At 38.4% G+C, this 20184-nt stretch overlaps 1 protein-coding gene across 4 annotated transcripts in view; it reads right to left on the bottom strand.

Annotated features, from left to right (window-relative positions):
* The window catches only part of cntnap5l (contactin associated protein family member 5 like), a 98498-nt gene that overhangs the window by 9400 nt on the left and 68914 nt on the right, over positions 1–20184 (bottom strand). For 3 of the 4 annotated variants that reach the window (XR_010900531.1, XR_010900532.1, XM_067430961.1), the window contains exons 8-17: positions 17631–17901; positions 14567–14716; positions 13792–13963; positions 13252–13358; positions 11558–11677; positions 5550–5750; positions 4497–4653; positions 2191–2318; positions 1856–2026; positions 1342–1560 (exon numbers count right to left, since the gene is read on the bottom strand). Coding sequence is in view for 2 of the 4 variants with exons in the window: in XM_067430961.1 (XP_067287062.1) it covers positions 1342–1560; positions 1856–2026; positions 2191–2318; positions 4497–4653; positions 5550–5750; positions 11558–11677; positions 13252–13358; positions 13792–13963; positions 14567–14716; positions 17631–17901 (1696 nt within the window). In the remaining 2 variants the exon portion in view is untranslated. The remainder of the gene's footprint in view (positions 1–1341; positions 1561–1855; positions 2027–2190; positions 2319–4496; positions 4654–5549; positions 5751–11557; positions 11678–13251; positions 13359–13791; positions 13964–14566; positions 14717–17630; positions 17902–20184) is intronic. The other variant, XM_067430962.1, reaches the window with a different exon arrangement.

The raw sequence follows: 20184 nt of genomic DNA, 5'->3' as shown, positions 1-20184 counted from the left end.
TGCATCATAGGAGGAATGTTTGGCCAAAGGCTAAAGACTACAGCCAGCAGAGGGAGCCATTTCCGCATGTTTTGAACCCACACATGGGGGATGGAGATCACACTCAGAGCTCAGCTCGCAACTACAGGCACTCATGTACACGGAGCTATGCTGAGCTATGTAAGTCTTTTAACTTCTCAAATTAATTTCTATGAAAGTTAAGCTTGCAAAGGCATGAACTGAAACGCGCCCGACTGAACTCGCGTTGTGAATGTATGCCGCGAGTGTAGTCGCGATTACCTCAGCTCTCATCACGAGAGCTCATCAGCTCATTTATCTCACTGCTCAGTTAGTGCTCAGTGCTGTGATACTCGCGCGGTGACTCACTCATTATATTGAACACACACGTTCAGTTTTTAATTGTAGTGTCTTCTCTAACTCAGTCACAGTAATCCAGTAGGTGGCTTTGGGAATGGCCTCACAGGGCAGCGAAGCATTCTGGGAATTGTAGTCTTTCATCCCCATGAGACAAAAATACATTTTCTGTCTTTTCTCAGTCTAGAAGGCACCACATTCAAAAATAATTTCACATTTCTACTACATTGATGACTCAGTGTTTCTAAGTGTTTTTAAAATGCTGTTATGACGTTACTCTGTGCGTTCGCTAGGCAGCTGCTGTGACACTTGTTGCACACTGCTAAGAGTAAAGCGTTTCTGCCAAATAAAACCGAGGGTAACGCAAATATGACGCAATTGAAAGAGGACTCCCTCAGACGTCCTGGTTAAAACAGCAATTTTCTCACAATTTACAAATAATTGGAAATATTTGGGGTATTGTAACTCAACTGAACAAAATATATAGCACTGGCCTAGTGTTTTTTGGATATTTTACTGCAAAAATACTACAAAGTGCTCCTTAAAACACCAGGTGTAAACGGGTATGTGTATCCCTTGTCTACTTGTGTTCCGATCGACCAAAACACATCTTAATACTAGGTGTAAACAGGGCAAGTATGTGTATCCTAATCACTTACTACTGATTAACCAATTAACTAAACTAATTCTTATTATTTAATTTATATCATGTTTTAATGGAGCTATATTGTTTATGGCATAAAACAAATTCTGACTGTAAATAATGTGGCGTAGTGTAATGATATTTTCGCACTGATACATGGACTGATCAACCCTGTAACATTTAACCATGCCATGGTTTCTGACTTCAAACATGATCACAAATTCCTTCTATTAAAACAATCTCAATTTCCTCTGTTCTCACGGGTATTCTTAACTAAAGTACAGTCAATGTTATTCCTATTATATCATTACTAGTGACATTTGCTCAATTGCATGTTTGCGCACCCACAAATAGTTGACTGCTGAGCTGAAGCCGATAGGGTCTTTCAGACGGTGCTTCGGTTAGCTCCAGCGGCAGTGAGTCAACCTGCAGAGAAGCTTCTTTCACATTTCGCTCAGCACGAATATAATGCCATTGACGATCATTTAAGACTACGGGTGATCGAACGGTAAGAATTATTGGTCCATCCCCAAGGTCAAAGGTGAAGTTCATTGTAGAAGGAGCTGAAAATGACAAAAAAGTGGTATGTTTATCTCACACATTGCGGTTTAAACACAAGTATGACAACGCAGTTCACTGAAAGTTCACTGAATGTACTTCTTTTAAAGAAATGCTCAGAGGCTCTTTCAAGAAACTTGCTGAAGCCTCTATTCTCAGGTCAGACCCATCAAGCATATATTATCTAAAATGAAACTGCTATGCCAGTTTTTTTTGTTATATTTTTTATATTTTTCTAGAAACAGAATTTTTTTCTTGAAAAACAAGAAGAAAAAAAGGGTAATTTGATCAAGCACTCACAAACAAGTTCCAGCCTTATGAAGTCTCTGACACCCAGATTCTCCAAGAAGACTCCTGAGAGAGCACTAGTTTTGAAAAAGAGTGAAATATCGACGCTCAGTTCGGCTTGCAGGGTGGGGAAGTGCAGATAGGAGGATTCCTGGTAAAAAGATGCAGCGTTCCAGAAAAATCCTGTAGCAGAAGGACAGGCAAGAAAGCACACAGCGTGTTGAAAAGCACTGAATTCTATAAAAAAGGGTCCATCTCTTTTGCATTTTGAAATATGTAAAATATATTCAGTAGAGAGCCATATTACCCCCCACTCCCCTTTTAAATTTTGTAAATAAAACACCCACGGTTTCCATAGCAACGCAGCGGTCCAATTTGAAGCTCAGCCTGTGAGTTTGTCCGGTTTGTGTCTCCGATGGCGATCTCACTAAGGGGTAAATGGTCTTTATAAGACAGCATACCAGTATCATTTGCCCTGCAGGAGGAGAAAGAGAACAATAGAATGTGCAAGAGGAGAAGTAATGAGCGAAAGGCTGGTAGAAAGTCTTTTTAATCTCTCTCTGAGGTAGACAACTGCCCTCCGAGGAGTGTGTATGCTTCACTTGATGCTTAAAACAGTAATACTTGCCCTATGGCGAGTATTATGCTTTTTCCTTGTCTCGCTCACTTTAACAGAAAAAAACTAATGAAGCGTTTTAAAGTGTGAATTCAATACCACATTTTAATTGACTGAAACTCTTCAATCTGCCTCAGATTTCGTTTGGTCTATGAAAAAAATCAACAATCCTATTATCTCACAAATAAAAAAAAGTCAATTGGGCTAGTTTTAGGATGTGTTCACTTGGAATGTTCGGTTAGATTAAAACGGACCCTGTTTTATTTTTCCCTGTATAACAGTGTATAACAGTGTATAACAGTGTATGTGTGATTTCTCTGTTAGTGCGGTTCATTTGAATAAGGCGCATATGAATAATGTGAGCACCAAACTAGCGGAGCGAGACTGCTTTAAAGATGGGTCTTGGTTCCGCTACCACTTCTAAACGAACTCTGGTGTGGTTTGAATGAATTATGAACGCAACACAGACCAAAGACATGTAAACGAACCAAAAACGGGACATGATGTCACACGATGTGACACTAAAAAGGACAGAATGCTCATGCATACCTGTTTTTTCTCGCCATAGTCGCGATGTTGACCATTTCAGTTCGGTGAACTGTCTCCTCGGAGCAGATCTTTGTTTGTGTGTGTGACTGAGGGAGGGATTCCTGCCGCTGTTTTGACTCCTTCACACATTTTATAGGCATACCCTATTCACAACGTTTCAAACATTCACACGTTTTGGATGTTCGGTGAGTTCCGTCTTAAAAAAGGCAATATGTCATAAAAGCTGACCAGTCAGGATGTGAATGTATCCCTATGCCTCTAGGTTCTGTATTTAGAGAGAGGACCGTTTTTTGGTGTGTTGTGGTTTTTACCAACTCTGAAAGCATTTTTATTACTGCTCCATCACGAGTACTACAATTCATGCCAACGGCCTACAACAGTAGTACCCAACCAAGTTCCTGGAGGCCCACCAACAGTGCACATTTTGTGAAGACAAGTCTTCTTTGTCTGACACACCCACATCAGGTTTTGGAGTCACTACTAATGAGTGGACGACCTGAATCAGGTGTGTTTGATTGAGGAGACATGCAAAATGTGCACTGTTGGTGGGCCTCCAGGAATGTGGTTGGGAACCACTGGCCTACAATATAACTGCATTTTTTGCCAGAACTAACATGTTAAACACATTTTAATTGCTTTTTTCATTTAATATATATATTTTATAAAGTTATAAAGCAAACTTTTGTGCAAAATTTCAGAGCTTACTTAAATACTTTCATTGGATCGAAGACGGATCAGTGTTTCTGATATCAGCCAGCGAGGACTGGAGCGTGGAGCGGAATGGACGCAGTCAAAATGAAAAGGAAAAAAAACATATGAATTCCGATATCCATCAAAAAGGGACGGAGGCGAATGACATCAACTCAGGTGGACACGAACTGCGATCGAGGGCTCTCCTCTTTTTTTCTCCGCCTTACGAGAGAAATGTTTTGCTGACCTTTAAAGATGTGTATGTAACTTTGAATAATCATTTTGACTGTGTCCATTGCATATGGCGCCGTTTTACTTCCTTTTTCGGTTAAGAGCGTCTGGGCTGTTTCACCAATATACAGTGTAAATACAAATATCGGATACTGGTCGCTTTTAAAAGATGATGTAAGCGGGTCGTCAAAAAAATCGGATATATTCACCAAATCGGAATTGTGCATCAAGAATTGCAGTGTAAATGCAACCAAAATGTTTTGGGGTTGGGACTAAACGAACCAAGCAAACCAAACACACCCCTAAACTGCTGCCAAATTGTTTTGATTTTTTTCCCCCCCCTGCATGTTAAAGGTTTATCATATTTTTACTACTATATAGTGATTTTCAAGTTGAAATTATGTATAATGTATAACAGTGGTATAGATATTGGATTGGCATATTATGAGTTTTGATGTTTGGCTTTAGGTTCATTGGGCTAGGTTTGAGCAATTTTTGATTGGCCATTGGGCAATTTTTTGCTCCGTAGACCTGGCATGCCTGATTCACTGGGAAATGAAGATTTACCAGGTGTCTTGGTCTGCATCACAGTTGCAGAAGTAATTCATGTCCCTGCAGTTGCCATCCAAGCTACAAGAACACTGCTGGACCCCAGGCAGAAATCCTCCCCAATATGTTCGTTTCACACCGTCTCTATCCAGCCACCATGAAAGAGGCGTTCCATCTGAAAATGAACAAAATGCCCCAAGTAATTTTTTTTTTGTATTTTTATGCCAGTAAATAATTATGCAAATAATGTCAGCACTGTTTGGAGTCTAATGTTATTTAGTCATGGATGATGACATCTGGTCTCCTGCTCATGCTGGTCAGTAAAGGGCTCTGAGGATCCTGTCAGTCAAGAAGCCGTTATAGTAGCGCTACAATGTGCGTGACCAGACATCTGCTATCACAGCAGTGCAGAGAACTGGCCAAGAGCTTAGCCTATGACAAAATGGCAATCAGATATGCAAGATGTCTAGTGCTGGAGGTTCATATTTGAGCAATTTTTGATCAAAGGTTGATCTCTGCTCAAAGGCTTTATTGGATCTCATTCCGATATATCAAAATGAATCCAAAGAGTGAGCCAAGTGTTTGAGGATAAGCTAACTCCAACCCAATAAAAAGCCTAAGCATATCAACCTCACAAAGTCAAAAGTATTAAAGCAAAGAAAAAAACAACAACATATGGAATAATTTAGTGTACCGGCTTATAATCTTTTTTTAAGACTTTATGCATGCCTTTGCAATTCAAATGCTCTCATCACGTCCCACAACCATCCCTGTGCATGACAAGAATTACAGTCTAACCACTTTTTAAGTGAACATCATCATTCACTGCACATCGTCGTCATGTCACACTTGAGCCCCTTTAATATCGGTGGTAATAACCTGCTGTTGTGAATCATTTAGCTGTGAGGTATGTTTTTGTTCCTTTGGAGCATATTAGCTAAATTTAGACGATTAGAATTCCTGAGGTAACATAAATCACACACTTCATAAAAACAAGACAACATTTCAGCAGTTCAGCACACAAAACTGTAAGATAAACACAGTACGCTAGAGTAAGTATGCAGAACCTACCCCAGGTGTCAAAAAGCCGAGACTTCCTGCAGCGATATATCACTTCTTGCTGGCAGTGTTCTGAAGAGGTCACGAGCGAGCGGAGATGGTATGGTGAGATGGTGTAGTTGAAGATGAGAACGAAAGGGCTGCGTGGAGTGGATCCTCGAATGTCAATGGGCCTCGTGTGATCGTGCCCCACCACAGTCCAAACTTTATCTTCTGTGCAAGAAACACACACACACAAACACACACAATAAGAAACAGCACACTTGAAAAACTAGTACAGACTGAATTCCCCATTGACTCCGATCGTATACAATCCCTCTCAAGACTGCACTCAATCGACCGTATGTGCTTGCGAATGAAAATAAGAGATTAACGGAGTGATGGAGTCATATGCAAATACCTGATGAATATTAAGCAGAGAACAACAGAAGGTCACTCATTCAGGAGGGTGTGAAATGATGAGAGTGTGGTAGTCTACACTAGCACCTTTCACTATGCACTTTGAAATTGCTGTGTGTGATGTCCAAAGGTGCCGGTTTGTGGTGTCTTGCAGAATTAGCATGGCTAATAGATCCTGTAATTGAGGTCAATTTCAAACGATTTTCTTGCCAGCACTTGTTGGCGTCGCTTGAGAGAAAAGGTCTATTTGTATTGGATCTCCAGATCTTTGAATGCATTCAGCGTGACAAAGCCAACTTTGCAATCAGAATAAAGCTTAACGAAAGCTAACTTTGTAGAGTTAAGCCAGCTTAGCTTGTGCCAACGTGCAGCAGGTGGTCGCAACGTATGACAGCTTCCTGGTGCGTACTTTTCTTAGCACGGCTTGCAGCTCCAATAACCTCAGAGCCAAAGCCCGCTGCCTATGAAACTAAGAAAAATGAAGCTATCAGTCTCAGCTAGTATGCGCTGCCAGTCTCTGCAGGCAGAAATGCTTCTTGACTTTTTTTTCTTTCTTTACCTGCACTCCTCCCTGCTGCTGACATAATGGGGCTTGAATTTCCCTGCGTGATGATATAATGTATTACAGCCTTATCTCAGAGACAAATCAGCCCGGCATCTGATGCAGCAGAGAGTAATGTCAGAGGCCAAAAACCAAGGTCGGTGATATTGGTGATGAAACCCGACAGGAGACGTGAAAAAACACATTGTTCCCGGTGGCAGATTATACATCTACTTGCCCCCACATGTCTTGGAGAGGTGGTAAACCAGTTTTTTTGTTCGTTTTTTCATTTTGCTATATCTTTTTATACCAGCACTGGTTATAAAGAACTCATCTCTTAAATGTCCCATTTTTTTCATAAAAAGACTGTAAAAATCCAACAGTAAAAACCTGTTAATAGGTTATATACATGATTATAGGCAAGTCAAGGGAGATTTATTGTCATTCTGCTATATGTGGAGACATGCACTGGCAACAGAACCACAGTGCTACATTCACTATATTGCAAAGATTATTGGGAAACTCCTCCAAATCATTAAATGCAGGTGTTCGAATCACTTCCATGGCTACAGGTGTATAAAAATCAAGCACCTAGGCAAGCAGACGCTTCTTCAAACATTTGTGAAAGAATGGGTCGATCTCAGGAGCTCAGTGAATTCAAGCATGGTACCGTGATAGGTTGGCACCCATGCATTCAGTCCATTTGTTAAATTTCCTCACTATTAAATATTCCATGTCAGCTGTTAGTGGTATTATAACAAAGTGGAAGCAATTGAGAACAACTGCAACCAGTAAAATCCCAGACCTGTGTCAGTGCACGCTGAGGCACACAGCTTGCAGAAGTCGCCAACTTTCTGCAATTCAAAAGCTATAGACCCCCACACTTTGTGTGGCCTTCAGATTAGCTCAAGAACAGTGTGTAGAGAGCTTCATAGAATGGGTTTCTATGGCCGAACAGCTACATCGAAGCCTTACATCACCAAGTGCAATTCAAATGTTTTATGCAGTGGTGTAAAACATGCCGCCCCTGGACTCTAGAGCAGAGAAGAGGTATGCAGAAGCATTAAGAGGTCCTTTCACTGGAACTAAGGGGCCAAGCCCAACTCCTGAAAAACAACCCCATACCATTATACCCCCTCCACCAAACTTTACACTTGGCACAATGCAGTCAGGCAAGTACCGTTCTCCTGGCAACCACCTAACCCATACTCATCAATCGAAATGCCAGACAGAGAAGCGTGATTTGTCACTCCAGAGAAAACATTTTGGACAATTTCATGCTCCCATCCTGTTCCAACATTACTGCACACCAGTGCACAGAGCAAGGCCCATAAAGACGTGGATGACCGAGTTTGATGCATAGTTTTTGTAACGGTTGTGAATCAGCGTATTGATTCATGATTCGGATCGTGTGTCAAACTACCAAACTGCTGAAATCACCTGATATTGGTGATCCGAATTATTGATCAAATTACTGATTCATAACTGTTTGAATCTTTATTTGAGGATTGAACACAAACAAGGAAGAGAAGACAATGCTGAATAAAGTCGTAGTTGTTGTTATTTTTGGACCAAAATGTATTTTCGATGCTTCAAGAGATTCTAATTAACCAATTGATGTCACATATGGACTACTTTAATGATGTGTTATTACCTTTCTGGACATGGACAGTATAGTGTGCATACACTTGGATATGCTCTCGGACTAAATATAAAATATCTTAAACTGTGTTCCGAAGATGAACGGAGGTCTTACAGGTGTGGAACGACATTAGGGTGAGTCATTAATGATATCAATTTCATTTTTGGGTGAACTAACCCTTTAAAAGGGAAAGAAAAGGGTTAACAATAACATTACTCTGAAACAAGTGCAGTTATAGCCTACATAAGCTACCATATTTTCTGCTTAACTTTTATTAGACTCCAGGTTGAAAGAAAAGGGGACACATTCTCTGCAGTTTGAGCGCGATGCACTGCAAGCTCACTCTCCCTCAGGTAAATCATTAACACCATCACCGCTTACAGTACATGTGTTTTATTGAACTAAATACATTACAGTCGGCTAAAACTAATATGCAGGTTACTTTTCTGAACAAGAGCGCTCCCGAGTCCATGTTCTTCACACTGTTCACATCGCGGCAGAGTTCGGTGCACAAACACACACACACACACAATACCGGCAGTTCAACAGGGAATTTGCATCTCTCAAAGGGGCCGCGCTATATTCCCACTCGTGGAATGTGGACCTCCTCCAGGTCCGAATGACAGCTTTCACATTACCAATTTTTTATATGAACTGGGCCCTGTTCTGAGTTAAACTGCCAGTGTAAAAACTCCCTTTATTTATATTCTTAAAATGAGAGAAATCACTGCTCATCCTCAATTTTTAAGCTTAGTATAAGAGACATGAACTAGTTCTTTGAAAAACATCTGCAACCTTTGATACATTTCTAGTCAGCATGCTCTGAGTATAGAGACAGAGCGTATTTAGGCCACGGCCACAACGGGGGGAGGGGGTGGGGGTGGGGGTGGGGGCGACAATCCAATGCTCTCCATTGACTTTGTATTGCGATGTCTAAAAGCTGCTAAAAAACACTTAACCAAGTTTTTATAAGCTGCTGACCCTAAAAAAGAGCATTTAAGGAGACAAAAGTGGATACAGGCAATAAGATGTTAAGCTTTAGCAGGAACAATGGGTCAATTTTGGGATCCTGACACTCAGTATGTCTACATGTTTAGTAAACATTTTGTCAAATATCCAAATGTCAGTTTTATATATTATATTTCCTGTCTCTGATTACTTTCCCCTCCAGTGGGCGTAGTTCTCAGTGTAATATAACAAGTCGCACTGTCTCAAGTGCATGTATCCACTTTTTTTGTCCTTAAACGCTTGTTTTTTGGGTCAACAGCTTATAAAAACTTCTTGGTTTTTGGTTCTGTGTTTTTTAGCTTGTTTTCTGTACACCTTGTCTTATATCAGCTTTTAGACATTGTTTGTTTTTTGTAATAAGTCTGAAATGACAAGGAGGCCGCTTCCCGCAATAGAAAGTCAATGGAGACGGTTGGTTTGTACACCCCCCCACCCCCGGTGGGCGTGGCTTTCATATTATGACACGTGTCGCTCTGTCTCTATGGTTTCACTAATAATAAACATACATTTGCATAAAGCATGCATATTTGTCCATACCCATGTTAATTAGAGTATTAAAAACTTAAAATTCTGAACCGATAAAAACGTGCGATTAAACTGAGATTAATCGCGAGTTAACTCATAACTCATGACAATATACTATAAATTACTATATCGTTGACAATAAAAAATTGGTAAAAGGACATTCCAGAAATCCCTGTGCTTATATTTTATATACATCGTTTTAATTCCTTCCCTTTTTGTTTGTTACATTTAACTATTTAAGTGTCAGATGTTACCCTGATGGAGATTTTTTGTGTATGACCCAGTGCACTATATATATGAGCATTGGCCATGTTTTATGGAATTTATTATGTGACTTTCTAACATGTCAACTGTATTATTATGGTGGTTATCAGTCAATGTTATTTTGCATAGTATGGTATAGTAACATTATATAATTTGTTAACATATATGGTTATAATTTGTAAAATGTACATGCACCAGAATGTTACCCTGTAATATTTTTACAATGTGAATAGCACGTTGTGCCAGATGTACTAAACAGGGCAAATTAGCGTGAAACTGCTTTCCAATCCGCTTGTTAAGTCGTGACGTAAGGAACGCCGTTTCCGGGTCCAAGCCTCAACTCGTTTCAATTGATAATGCCATTGACGCCCGTTTATGAGCGCGATTTATTCATATTAAACATCAAACGTTTAAAAAAGTTTAACATTTTAAATACTTACAGTCTACATAACAGTCTCTGTGCTCACAGCGTCACATACATTAATATTTTAACGATTAAAAAAGATGAATCACTGTCTGGCCATCTAGAATTTTGGTATGGAGAAAAAGGTTATGATTACAGCTTTTTTTGTAGTATCACACCACATTGTGTGTGTATATTAGCACCGTTTGTAGTTTTTCTTGTGGTATAAGATAGAGCGTTTGGACCCGGAAGCGCTGCCGCGTGACGTTAGCCTTAACAACCGGATAAAAGAGAATATGGATGTGGAAATTTCTGTGGGTGATCAACTGACATCGTGCAAATTAAAAAACAATCGCAGCCATGTCAAGTGCAAAATGGGTTAAGCAATGCTGGTTTTGAATAATGCTGCAAATACATGTTGCATGAATTATTGAAATACTTTCCTTCAATAAATGTAATGCCTGAAAGGGAAACTCCTACAAATGAATATGCAATAAGGTTAGCTGCAAAAATAGTTTTGTCCAAGTCTTTTCATTGCTATTTTTTTGTCTTTAGTGAATCCTGACAGTAGTTTTAACGCCAAAAGAGGGTTTGCGCTAACACAAGCTGTTTGTAAATCTGGCCCACAGGGTCAAATTCGGTACTCTCTATTCCAATGCAAAAACCTGCATTTCTCACAGTTGTCACACACAGTTTCTAGCAGGAGTAATTGCTCAAAGATGATGAAATGATGGAAGGGTTATAATCAGTCATATATCACATGAAATAAACAACGCTATCAATAGGCACAAACTATTCTTAATGGTTTCTCCCACAGTCTAGGCGAAACATGAAAACATCTAAACCACATCTACATCACACCATCTAGATGTCTTGGTAACACTCATCAACTGCTCCGTTGGATCCAGTCTAGCTGAATCAGGGATGTTTATGTGGTGCCTGAGCAAAAACTCTGCCTCACCGGAGGCTCCCTGGGAGGAAGGTTGGCCAACCCTAATCCAACCTGCTGAACTAGACAGCCGCATGAGATGCTGAACTCACTTAATGAGATGTGTGATTTCTCCAGGCAGTCTCCCACACATGCTGCGGTCACACCTGTCCATGCACTGAATCAGGTTTGTAAATGAGAAGTGCTGAGCTTTGAGCTTCATCATTGAATAATGTTAAACATGATGAACATCAGTGTATGATACGTCTAGAAATGTGCAAAGCTGAGTATGCATAATTAGGTCAGTCACCTGCCATTGTGCAGTTAACTTGAGTGTGCTCCAGAGGTCCGCTCCCATCAAGGTCGATTGTAAACACACTCGACTGGCTTCCTGTTTTCCTGAAGGCCTCACAGGATCGCTCATATATTGCTGAAAATGATGAATCATAGAAATGATGGAAATAAATCTGCTGCTGTTGTGTTTATGTTGTGTTTGATTACAGAATGCTTGCATTTTGGCACATCAGCATGCTTGGCACAGGAATACTGATCCTGTGGGAGGTAAAAGAATAACAATAAAGTGAGATCAAGAACTTTGTTTTTGCCTTAAAGTTTAAGGTGAAATAATGAGAACAAACATGTGTCAACTTTTACTTATCAGCAGCATCAATCAAACTGAGCACTCCTAGCCAAAAACAGCCGATACTTGTTAAATCAGTCAGAAATAAAACCAGTGTGTCGTGCAAAGTCATCCTTTTATATTTATATTAAATTAGCTTCCCTAACAATGACATTGTAAACAGTTAATTTAGCAAACAGAGGTAATTACTGTTTACTTGGGATCCGTTCGTCATGACAGAGAAGTACTCTGTGCGGTAGAGTGAGCTAATTTGTTGCAAGTGTTGTTTTGGTGACGGTGAATTGCACAGCAGGACTTGTAAAAATGGAAATATTGCATTTCTCAGTCTTTTAATGCAATAAGTCTAACAGATGGCATTGTCGTGCCTCTCTCTCCTCCAGAGAACGTGAACAGTCATGAACGTATGATGAAACGGTGCATGTGGTGGCAGATTAGAACATATTGATCCAACAAATTTGATTACAGCAAGAAAGCGTAGAAAGAGAAATATATCTGGCGAAAATAATTACAGCTTACTCAAAATACTATCAGACACAGATGCCAAAATGAAATGGATAAATTGGTGAGTGCATAGTTTCAAATCTTTGTTACACTTGCAGCTGTCAAGTGATGGATTATGAATTATGTTAATGATTTAAAGATAAAAGGTAAGCAGCATTGGCTTATTCCTATTAGCATCATAAAAACATTAATATAGTTTACATGAACAATACAAATTACAAACTAAACTATGGGAAAAGTCAGACCTCACCAACTTAACTGAAATGTTATACTAATTTAAGTTCATTTAGGGTGCGTTTACACTTGTAGTTCACTTGGTTAGTTTGTTCTGGACTAAACCAGAATGACAAACAATTTGGTCCGTATTGTGTTCAAATTTAATTCATTGCACCATTTGGAAGCGGACAGAGAACCATCATTTCAGAGGTTTGGTGTGCACCAGGGTTCGGATGGTAGGGTTCACGCTTATTCAAATGAACAGCACTAACACATCAATCACACCAGGGTGCGTTTTAAGCAAACAAAACATGCCAAGTGTGAACACACCCCTTAGGCTACTTTCTTCCACAAAATGTTGGCACCTGTAGATGACAATTACCTACCGCTCTAAAACTTGTAAACAATTTTGTGTTTTTAATAGTTAATTTATTCTTTATAATGAATCTTTTTCAAATAATTAGAGTAGTTATCATTCTGACTGCATCTGTGATACCTGAAATAAACCTAAAACCTGTGATACCTAAAATAAAAGTACATGCCTTCAGATTCTCATTATTCAGTAATATGCTGAAAAACAGTGAAATTAAACTCACATCTGAGTAACCAAACAGGCATAGGCTGTTATGGGGTTTTGCATAACTCACAGTTGTGGCAGGTGGCTCCTGTGTATCCTGTTCCAGAACAGTCACAGTAAAACTGGTCCCATGACTGGATGCATTGACCACCGTGTTCACACAGATTGGGTAAACACCTGTTAGGATGAACAAGTTCATTTGAAGTGATAATTTCTAGATTTTTTGTAATGGTAATAATAACTGTTATTATTTATCATACCCCAAAACAAAATTGTATTACTGAGTGTAATGTTATTACAAACAATATTATTATTCAATATTATTCTATGGATATAGGTAATGAGTTGGATCACATTGAATCTGCTTCTGAAAAAAATTCTATATAGAATTGTAATGGCCTATTCCATTAACTGTTAATTCTATTTCATTAACAGATTTCCCTCCAAAATTAGCATAGAAAAGGCAAAGAAATTATGTATATCTGTTTCATCTGGGCCTTGTTATGAGCCAAATTATATAGCTGATCACTACATTTTGTACGTCATGCATAGTAATTCACATAAAAGTAGTAAGAAAACTGTGAGCAAGAAATCAATGGGGAAAACTGACCTGTCCTGTATGTTGCAAACATCAAAGCTAAGCTGGCTAAAGTTGCTCAGGCTTTCCTGCTGAATCTGAAGGAAGTCGACTGGATGGTTGTTGATGAAAAGGAGACGAAAGCAACCCTGAAATCCTCTGCTGTGGTTCTCACAGATGAAATTGCTCTGGAATAAAGGGCAGCCTAAAATAATGGAAAATTCCAACTTACTGTCTTTTAAATCAAAAAACAACATCCACAACTAATACTAAGTTGCACTAAGACAAATCTCTGCAAAGCAGCTTATAAAATCTCAGCAGGACTGCATTGTCCCAGAAGTAAGCAAAATGGGAGATTTAGAGGTCTTAGTTAAGACATTGGAAGTTTGAGTCAGAGATTTCAATAGCAGCTTTAAAGAAAACGCATTTATCCTTTGCAGTAATTGAATGCGGTTAGAGCTGCATGAATGAACTAAAAAGAAAAAACAAAAACCCTCCAAGTAAAAAGATTTAAGAATAACTGTACGTGTGAAACGAATAGACCCTAAGAATGCTCTCAGATTGTATTTCATTCAGGAACATGAGGAACATTTGGTTGATAGAGGTTAGAGTTAATAAGGCAGAAGAAAATTGTTCTTTGCATTCAGGAAAATGTTTTGGGTAATAACTGCTTTTTGCCCACAGCTATCATGCTAGTTCAGTACTGAGATAATAGATCAAAATAAGTTATTATCCCTGAATTTGAATATAGCCAGTAACTCCTCCAAGAATGAGGATAAACTAGCTATTTCCATTTCTAATGCTGTACCTCCAAAGTAGATGGTAGTTCTTTGCACATTATGGCTAAGGCCAATGATTTCCATGGTGACAGGCTTCTGGTTGTTGACTGTTAAAGACACTTTTTGACCCTTGATCTCGACGGCTATGGAATGCCACTGTCCATCGCTCAAATTCTGACCTGAAACACAAACAGTTCTGGCATAACAAGGCAGACTGCCCAGCCTCAGAATGAAAGCTGCATAGAAAATTTAAAGGATAGTTCACCCAAAAATGAAATTTCTGTCATTAACTACTCTCATGTCGTTCTAAACCTTAAAGGGTTAGTTCACCCAAAAATGAAATTGATGTCATTAATGACTTACCCTAATGTCGTTCCTCCATGTGCCTCCAAAATGAATCAAACGGTTAATGAATCAGTGAATCGATCAATGATTCCGGTCGCCAATGTCACGTGATTTCAGCAGTTTGGTTCGCGTCAAACTGCCAAACTGCTGAAATCACGTGACATTGGCGACCCGAATCATTGATCAATTCACTGATTCAATAACCATTTGATTCATTTTGGAGGCATATGGAGGAGAAGACAATGCTGAATAAAATCGTAGTTTTTTATATTTTTGGACCAAAATGTATTTTCGATGCTTCAAGAGATTCTAATCAACCAACTGATGTCACATATGGACTACTTTGATGATGTTTTTATTCAGAGCCGAACAGCCCTATACGCAAGCTGCGTAGGGCCCCGCAATTTACTCAAGGCCCCGCCTCCCCCTCGTGTCAAAGCGCATCAATCAATGTTGTAAACACTGATGATAAAATTAAGCGGAATTATCCTTCTGGCCATGAAAAGGAAAAAAACACCACGAGAGTGAATTGCAGGAACAGCAATCAGTTAAACTTGTGTTCTCTCATCTCCAAGTTTGATGTCAGTAAATAACAGTAAAGTTGAGTTGATGTGCATCTCTTCTGTTGTCTTGCTAAGCTGGACAGGCAGGCTAAGCATCTCTTCGTCTGTCTGGCTAGCTAATGCCAGCCGCTTTCAGGGCTGTGTTCTGTGTCTTTGTGCCGCAGAAATTATTTTTGTAAATTTTTTTAAACATTTTTTAATTTTTTTTTATTAAAAAATTAAATTTTTTGATAAACAGCAACGGTGTTTGTTTACTGCAGCTCGGAAAAGATCCACGTCGCGCATGAACATGCGTTCATATGCGTGTGCACGAAATGAAAAGTGTATTTTCCATCAGAATATCCGTGTGGATACCAGACCGACAGAACAATATATGGGCATGATGGCCCTCCTCATCATCATAAGTGCACATAGGCTACATAACAAGACAAAAATTATCTAGTCTTAGTCAATGTTTAGTTACAACTCTAAACTACTGCACAGATTATGCAAGATGGAAAGCAATGTATTGACAATTTGACATTGATTGAGTATTGATTTATAGGCTATACTGAATGTAAAATGTTGATATTAATTAGCTGGACATACTGGTCAATATAGATTCACATCCCTCAGTAAATAATAACAATAAATCAAATATTGCTTTTACATGCATAATATAAAACACAATAGCATCCTATGACAAGCCATTTTAGCTTTTATTTATTCACAATTTATGCATTTTTAATGTCAATAAATAAATGTTCACTATTTACGATGAATGTGAATATGAATTCTTGATATTAAGTATGTAATTTTTACTAGTAACAATGTCTTTTTGATATCAGGGATTACATGTTCACTTGTACAAAAGTAATTTCTTGATATCAACAATGATGTCATCACTCACAGAGATTCTTGATATCTGAATCACTAGTTTGTTAAACATTACAAGAGCCAAGCCATACTATAAATAGTATTTTATATTTGAAAATGTATAAAAGGAAATCTGGGGGAGCCAGTTTGAATGGGTCTGATGCTGCTTATAAATTATTTTATCTATAATTTGCAGGTGCTATTCTTAAGTTTGTACGTAGAGAAGATGCTGGATCATCTGCCAGTACACGCACAGACCCAGATGATCCACATCCAGCCTCAGCCAGTACTAGCACAGACCCAGTACAGCCAGATTCACCAACAGTAAAGCTGTCTTCAGCAAGTACTATCTTAAGATTATATAGAAAATACTATTCAATAAATATTGTTTGTTTGAACCTCATTCTTTGACTGTTTTGTTCAAAGGAGGGAGGATTGTATTGGGAGCACTAAGTTGTCAGGTGTAACTGCATGGCAATGGCAAATGGTTTAGATAGCTTACGGGTCAGTTAGAAGGGCCCCTTAGCAGAATTTTGCTTAGGGCCCCAGGGAGGTCAGGATCGGCTCTGTTTTTATTAGCTTTTGGACATGAACAGTAAAGTGGGCATTGACTGCATTATGCTCTGGGACTAAAATATAAAATATCTTAAACTGTGTTCTGAAGATGAACAAAGGTCTTACGGGTGTGGAACGACATTAGGGTGAGTCATTAATGACATCAATTTCATTTTTGGGTGAACTAACCCTTTAAAGACCTTCGCTCATTTTCAGGACTCAAATGAAGATATTTTTGATGAAATCTGAGCTTTCTGACCCCCCACAGTCTGCAATGTTATTATCACTTTCAAGGCCCAGAAAGGCAGTAAAGACATCATTAAAGTAGTCCATGTGAATACAGTGGTTCAACCTTATTGTTATGATATTCAACAATTTCTTCTCTTCCATGTCAGTCTCCTATGCTGTTCAAATTGAAAACATGCTTCTGAGTTGTACGACAGAATGCTGGCTCAGTATTGGCCGGCTCCTGCTCACGTAAACAGCGTTGGAGACTGACCCGAAGAGAAGAAGTTTTTTTTGTCACTTAATAACATCGTGGAATTGAAAGTGGTAATAACGTTGCTCTCTATGGAGGGGTCAGAGAGCACTTGGATTTCATTAAAAATATTGTTATTTTTGCTCTGAAGATGAACGGTCTTAAAGGTTTAGAACAACATGAGGGTGAGTTATTAATGACATAAATTAAATATTTGGGTGAACTAACCTTTTAATCAGTATACAATATCTAAAAATGTATTAACAAATTAAATACTATTGCTCCTACATATCTTACCACTGAAAACCTGAGCAGAGTTTAGTGGCCCTCCAGAGAAGGAGAGAAGCAGCCGGGCCTGGTTGAGCTGCAGAAGCAGGTTAATGGGGTCTGAATCATGAGAGAGCGGGACTGAGAAAAGCAGCCCCTCCTGATTCCACGTGCGGAACTGAAGGCGTACAGAAAGACCCTCTGTAAAATAATCTGCAGGGAGCGCCAAGAAGCTTCCTGTGGAACTGAGGAACGTCACAGCCACTGAGGAAGACTCAGAGCAGGAGAATGTCACATTTCCCTTAGTAAGGAAGAGATAGAAGAAGAACATATGAAAGACAAAGAAAAGATGAATTTGTGAAAAGCAGAATTAAAAAGGAAAGGACTATGAAAAACAAGATGGAAACGAGGAGGATTAAATCATACTGATGTTGGGCATGGGCACTTGGTTCATAGTAAGTGAATTATTGAAGCAATAGCAATATGTGCTGGCAGAAGCTGGTTAGCAAACGGTTTAACACACTCTAGTTAAGCATCTCTCAAACTTGGGTTTATAGACCCCACATAATGTAACTAATCAAAACATATGAATTACCTATCAATCAATATTGTATTATGAAAAGCAAGCAAGAAAGAAAGGCAATAATCAGATGATTGTGCCAACAGTCTATCTATATGTAGAACATTATAAAAAGTGGTGTTAGTCTATTCTTACTGTAATGGGGCAGCCCAGAGAGAAGCCTAGTTTACATTTAATGTGCAACTAAAATATCAGACTAAAGATTAAAATGATCTAGATTAAAGATTTTATCTTAAAGGGTTGGTTCACCCAAAATTTTTTAATTCTGTCAATAATTACTTACCCTCATGTCGTTCGACACTCGTAAGATTTTTGTTCATCTTGGTAACTCAAATGAAGATATTTTTGTTGAAATCCGATGGCTCAGAAAGGCCTCCATTGACACCAGTGTCATTTCCTCTCTCAAGACCCATAAAGGCACTAAAGACGTTGTTACAAAGCCCATCTCACTACAGTGGCTCTACAATAATTACGAGAATAGTTTTTGTGCGAAAAAAACAACAACTAAATAACGACATATTGTGATGGACCAATTTCAAAACATTGCTTCATAAAGCCTTGGAGCTCAGCTCAGCTTCATAAAGCCTCAGTGTATCGAATCATGATTTGGATTGCCAAAGTCACGTGATTTCAGCAGTTCGGTTTGAACGAAGCAGTGTTTTGAAATCGGCCCACCACTATATAAGTCGTTATTTAGTTGTATTTTTTGCGCACAAAAAAATATACTTGTTGCTTCATAAATTTATAGTAGAACAACTGTAGTGAGATGGGCTTTGTAATGACGTCTTTAGTGCCTTTTATGGGTCTTGAGAGAGGAAATGACATTGGTCTGAATGGAGGCCTTTCGGAGCCATCGGATTTCAACAAAAATATCTTCATTTGTGTTCCGAAGATGAATGGAGGTCTTACAACTTTCGAATGACATGAGGGTAAGCAATTAATGACAGAACTTTCATTTTTGGGTGAACTAACCCTTCAAGTTTAAAGAGGCCATATAATGCCCCCTTTTACAAGATGTAAAATAAGTCTCTAATGTGTATGTGAAGTTTTAGCTCAAGAGCTCAAGTTAGCAGCTCTGCTTACCTCACACAGACACCCACTGCTATACCTTTTTTGTTCAAACCGTTTGACAATGATGGAGAGACTTAAGTTGATAAATGTATGCAGCTGATGTGGACTTTGAGTCACTGATTAGCATATTATATCATGATAATCAATAAATAGCTCTTGTGGGAACTGGTGTAAGATGCCTAAAGAGCCAGAAAATATATGCTACATAAAGATAGAACAGTATAGTTTAGTATAATTACAGTTATAAATGACGTTGTCATCTTGCTTTTACTACATGCTATTGCATTTGTGTTACAATGACATGTTTCTTAATAATTAGTTAATAGTGATGTGTCTCAACAGTCAAGTAGCCATAACATAATGATATCTTTGTAAATCATTAGCTAATGATTAATTAAAGCAGGCAGCTGGAAGCTGAAGTACATAGCTTTGACCATTGTGATAATTAATATATTAATTTACATTTTAGTTAATATAATGTTATTAGGGAGTTAATACATACAATACAATTCATATATGATTTAATCCATTAATCATATAGAATGCTCATTAGTTGTTTGTTCATACAGTAATCATTAATAAATGGTTTATTTCTTCATAACAGTCAGACATTAACTTATTAACTTGTGATTATCTGTGCATTCATTAAGCATGTATTAATGCAAATAAGTGCACCCATATTGTAACGTGTTACCAGTGATTTTATTAAAAAAAATCCCTTTTCTTTGAATGTTGAGCGTCATAACTTTGCAGATGTTGTTTATTATTTTTTTGTTTATTATTAGTTAAAAAAGGAAAACCATAATCAACCATCCCTTTAAGATTAATAACCACATTAACCATATAATGATTCCTGTTTCTCTCTTAAAGTGATTATTTTATTTTGTGTGGTACCATTCAAGATATTTATTATTTTGTATTACCTAAAATTTG

This window comes from Pseudorasbora parva, chromosome 22, assembly GCF_024679245.1.
Source record: "Pseudorasbora parva isolate DD20220531a chromosome 22, ASM2467924v1, whole genome shotgun sequence".
NCBI classification, from domain to species: domain Eukaryota; kingdom Metazoa; phylum Chordata; class Actinopteri; order Cypriniformes; family Gobionidae; genus Pseudorasbora; species Pseudorasbora parva.
Note: the sequence above shows the minus strand (reverse complement) of the source record. Positions and strands in the feature narration are given on the sequence as shown.